We start from the raw sequence: 4,925 nt of genomic DNA on the forward strand, positions 1-4,925 counted from the left end.
AATTACAGTTGCTTTTCAAAGCGTGTTCGAGATATCGAGGCGCACCCACGACAAAACGATAACACCAAGGCCATTTCTGTTTGAAGTAACTTTCTTCCTTGGGAGATATGGATGTGCTGCAGCCCTTCGCTTCTCCTTGGGTTTACCCACCGCTCCCTTTGAGGTGCTTTCGTCTTGACAGCTGCCAACCATTTTTGAAGGATCTCAAAGGCACCCTACCACGAAAAATAACAGGAATGTCACTTCTGCCCGAAGGCTGTTTCCTTTCAAAATAGCTCTGTTTCCTTGCTTTGTTGAAATTGCCTCTGTTTTGTTTTACGATTAACATATCTGTTTCTTACCACCGTGATTTTTTTCTTACTTGAAAAGGCAGGGCTGACCCTTAAGCAACCAAACGTCACCGGAAGAGCTGTATAATCATGTTTATATTGAATATGTTTAGTGTCTGTGTTTTTGTTTCCAAAGTAAGTGGATTCGCTCGTCTTCAAACCCACGAAGTCTTAGGTAAGCTGTTTGGTGCTCTTTACATTATTTGATATTTTGTTTGGAAGAAATTGATGGACTGTTTTCATACTTAGCAGTTCCCGCTATTAAATCCTGAATTTTTATGTATACTCAAATACCTTGGCCTTGGAGTGCGAATGGATCTAGGGTTGTCCAATGTAGTCTTTAACGCACGTTAAGCTGTTTATTTTAAATATTTACGAATTAATTTCGGAACCTTATCAAGGCGAGATCCTTTCTCTCCCTAACTTCGTTTGGTTTACGCCTTCCTTACATCGCTCTCGTAATTGCTCATCAAAGCGCGGATTATTCTTTCCGCCTTGGTCCGCCTTCTCCGGGATAAAATAGACATTACGACTGAGATTTCAAAAATTAATCTTACGTCTCGAAGGCTAATTCATTTACAAACACTAGCACTGCAAATTCTCCAAAACATCTCCAGCCTCGAAACGCGTAACCCCTGCGTTTCTGTGGTGAGTATTAGTGTTTTTTACGTCAAACACAGTAGTAACGATTACAAAAAGAAAAGAGATAATAAGTTAATTACACGACGTTTCGAGGACATCTTGTCCTCGTTATCAAGTGGCCTTTTGTATGAAATGTTGTTCATACAAAAGGAAAAACCACCTTGAAACATTCAAAGTGGCTCCCTAAGGGCGAAACTGTTCATGTGAATTAACATATTGTATATTCGCTCCTTTAAATTTCAACAATGAACTTTTCCTTTCACTTGATAATGAGGACAAGATGTCCTCCAAACGTTGTGTAATTAAGTTAGTATCTCTTTTCTTTTTGTTAAACACAGTAGTAGAGGAAAAAATCGTCATTTTTATTACCTCAGTCTTCTTACAAAAAAGGGCAAAAGCTAAAACAGAGCGATATACCATATCACTGAATAATGAAAGGGCCTGTTGTTATATGTTCCTTTCGATGGCCCTGTGTAGCTCTAAATTCTATCTGTTGCTCCAGAATGAAATCCGAAACTTTTAGAAATTTAGGCAGCGTTGAAAATGAAAAAAAAATTCGTTTCTTTCTACGTTCAGTTGTACGTTTTACGTTGTCTGCTTCACTTTCGTTTTTAGACAGCGCTGGATATTTTCAAAACGGTGTTTGCGGAAAATAAACACCACGCCAATCTTCGGTTTTCCACGTGGGCGGCAACACTACGTGTCAAATTCCTAATTCACCGCAAACAAGACGCCTACAAGAGCGTATCCATGGAATGCGCAAACAGTTAACACAAATTGTCCAGTTACAGTGAACTGCAACTACAGGTAAACTTCGGAAAATGGCGCGAGATTGTTAATTGTTAATGTTACTAAATTTGCAAATGCAATCAACGAAGCCCTATTAGCGGGTTATCAGTATACGGGTTTTTTATTTATTTATTTATTTTTTTAAAGGAGACTTTATTTAAATCCCACAGTTTTACTTGCTTCTTTAACTCCGTTCATCCAAAAATTACAAGATCTGCCTTAAATCGGAGTTAATAGGGGGGACTCTGCTTAAATCATCCGACAAACTTATTACAAATCATAGTTCAACAACTTATCATCCTGGGCCAGTTGTTCAAGAGCCGATTAACGCTAATTTCAGATTAAAAATTAACAGGAGTTTTATTCTCTACTCCCAAATGCTGTTCAAGGCTGATTTTCGGTAAAACTTTACATTAGAAGAAGTCAATCTTGAAAAGCAAAAATAAGCAAAGGAAACTTTTACCAAAACGTTGAAAACATAGACCGTATTCATAAATGGCGGCTAAGTAATTATTCTTTTGTCTTTATGCTAATCACCCTGACTAACCTCGTTTGCACGAACAAAATTCAAAAGAATATTTGCTCCAAAGTGAGGCTAGTGAATAAGAATAATTTCTTGGTCGCCATTTATAAATACGGTCTATGAAACAAAAGGTTGCGCTAATCCTGGATTAAGTTAATCGGTTTTCGAACAACCGGGCCCTGTATTCGAAGTCCGGTTCCGTAATCCTGGTTTAGTTCCTTGCAAACTGTTTAAATCTGCTATGGCGAAGACAAAAAGACGCTTGTTCCTTGCCAACTGTTAAAACCTGCCGTGGCGAAGACAAGAAGACAACATCTGTACTCCATTTCTCTCAATGCTCTAAAATTCCGTAGTTGCGTGTTCTATAGTCCAATAAGAATTAAAAGATCTGTCATTTTACGGTTGACCCACGTTCATTTTTTTATATCTCGTCGAGAATGCTGTAAGTAACATTTCCGAGCTTCAAGATTTCAGTATTTTCTGTTAGAGAATTCCCCCAGAACTCCCTACAAGTTAGCGTTATAGTTACAGTTTTTGTTTTTCTCTTTACCTATACATTCCTGTGACCTTAAGCTTTTTTACCGCGCTAACAGACTTCAAGCGTTTTCATTGATGTCTCAATCTTGGTGTATGTGCTCACATTCAATTTAAGCAATTCTAATTACATTTATTTACGGTAGGAACGGGAAATGAAGGCAGGAGGTGTTACATTCTCGCGTTCATCGCTGTTCTATCGTGCTTGATCGACAAAATCGATTTCACAGGAGGCTCCGGTTGCTAGCTCTTAGTGCAGACGAAGATCACTTGAGGGATACTTTTTTGTGCTAATTCAGTCTGAGAACGCAGCAATTCCAAGAAGAGAATTGGTTTGCGTGTTGGCATATTTGTGTGGGTTTTCCCCATTACCTTTTGGGCGAAAATAAAGAGACATGCATGTTATGTATCTGACATGACAGTCTCAAGGCAAGAGCTTCGTGGCAGATACGTGGCTAATTACCATATCTGACTGCGATGAAAATGACCATCACCCAGTAATGGACTCTTGCATTCAAGCGAATTTGAAACGTGGTCTGCCACAGGCATCCCACGTGATAGATAGATGAGAACCTCTCGGCGCAGAGTAGAAAACCAACAAAGCCAACTTACCTAGGACGCGAAGTTTGAAAATTGAGCCCGGGCCACATTGGTGAGAGACGAGTGCTCTCAATACTATGCCAGTCTCCTTTCCCTGCTAAAAGGGTTCAAGGTTTCAACCAGTTTTCATTTCGTATAGTCTGACCTAATTAAGTCAAAATGACCTTTTGTGTGACGTAGCTCATATGCAATGATGGCAAAGCCAATGAATTTTACAGCATTGCATTATTCAATGATCGACACTCAGTCACTCGTAAATTAAATAACGAGACTATTTATATCTTTTTGTAGGTTTTAGAAGCCACTGCAGTATCAAAAGAGATATTTCTCATTACAGCAAGCGATTTCACATTCCAAATATAGTAGCCTTTTTCAGTTGCGGTGAAACTGAACACAGGATGCACTGGCGTAACCGTCACGGAACGTCACGTAATCACAGCAGCACATTGCGTCACCTCTAATGCTGCTTCAGGACGAAAGATAGGTAAAGGAGTTACAGTTTTTATGGGTCGTTTGAAACCACTCTGTAAAGAAACAGCCAAAAATGGAAAAAATTTCAAATTAGGGTCGACGGACAAAAAGGAGCTCATGAGGAATCTACTGTTTGTCTTATCCAACATGGCTACAATGACGTTAAAACAACCTGAAAAGATTTGTCATTCTTAATGCATGGAATCTTTGAAGACGACTGAAGCCTTTAGAGTCACAACAGATATTTCTCAATTCAGCAAGCATTTCCACTTTTCAAAGACAAAGGGTGAAATCTAATCGGAATCGACATTTTGGGGAACAAAACTTACGCAGGTGACACAGTGGCGGAAGGGAATGGACCCGAGGGCCCTGGCTCTCCCTCCATTATATTTGGACCAAAGGAGGCCTTATGTTCCAGCCGTTGGTGTTGGATCGACCCAAGGCTCTGGGAAACTCTATGTAGGAGAACATGCGCCGTAGGGTTCTTATAGCCAAAAACCGGCTATTGGAACCGAACGGCGCCTGCTCACTCCTTGCGCTAACATGAATGCACCAATTAGAGACGCTTTTGATTGTTCTTCACGAAAACCAATGAGAAGACACTTTTTTCCAGGGTTCCCCAGAGCTCTTCTCTCGCTCAGTCAAGAGAAAAGCTCTGGGGTCGAGATTGCATCCACCTCTAATATCGATTTAAAATACAATCATTACAAACGGTATTCCTTAGTTTACTATATAGTTACTTTATCATTTTTAGATAAGCAAGTGCAAGTGGGATTTTTGACGCCTTCTGGGAATTTCAACTGGATTCCAGTTAAACGAACATTCGTTCCCAAAGAATGGGTTAAACGAGTAAGTTTGCCGTGTTTCTCAGTTATAAATGCACCGTCCAGAGCACAACTATTGCTGGAAAGAGGTTACTGGTAGCCTATACTTTGACGGCTCATCCAATTTCGATGGTTTTTGTTGGGTCAAAAGTCTCTGAAAGATGAAGTTTCCGAATCACGAAAAATGGTTTTAATTTTTTTTATTTTCCATAT

At 39.7% G+C, this 4,925-nt stretch overlaps 1 protein-coding gene across 1 annotated transcript in view; it reads left to right on the top strand.

Moving 5' to 3' along the window:
* The first annotated feature begins 419 nt into the window (after window positions 1-419).
* LOC138055998 (serine protease 23-like) overlaps window positions 420-4,925 on the top strand; it is a 23,150-nt gene continuing 18,644 nt past the window's right edge. The window contains exons 1-3 of the mRNA XM_068901852.1: window positions 420-504; window positions 3,794-3,901; window positions 4,643-4,737. Of these exons, the coding sequence (XP_068757953.1) occupies window positions 420-504; window positions 3,794-3,901; window positions 4,643-4,737 (288 nt within the window). The remainder of the gene's footprint in view (window positions 505-3,793; window positions 3,902-4,642; window positions 4,738-4,925) is intronic.

This window comes from Montipora capricornis, chromosome 7 (assembly GCF_036669925.1).
Source record: "Montipora capricornis isolate CH-2021 chromosome 7, ASM3666992v2, whole genome shotgun sequence".
In the NCBI taxonomy this organism is placed as follows: Eukaryota; Metazoa; Cnidaria; class Anthozoa; order Scleractinia; family Acroporidae; genus Montipora; species Montipora capricornis.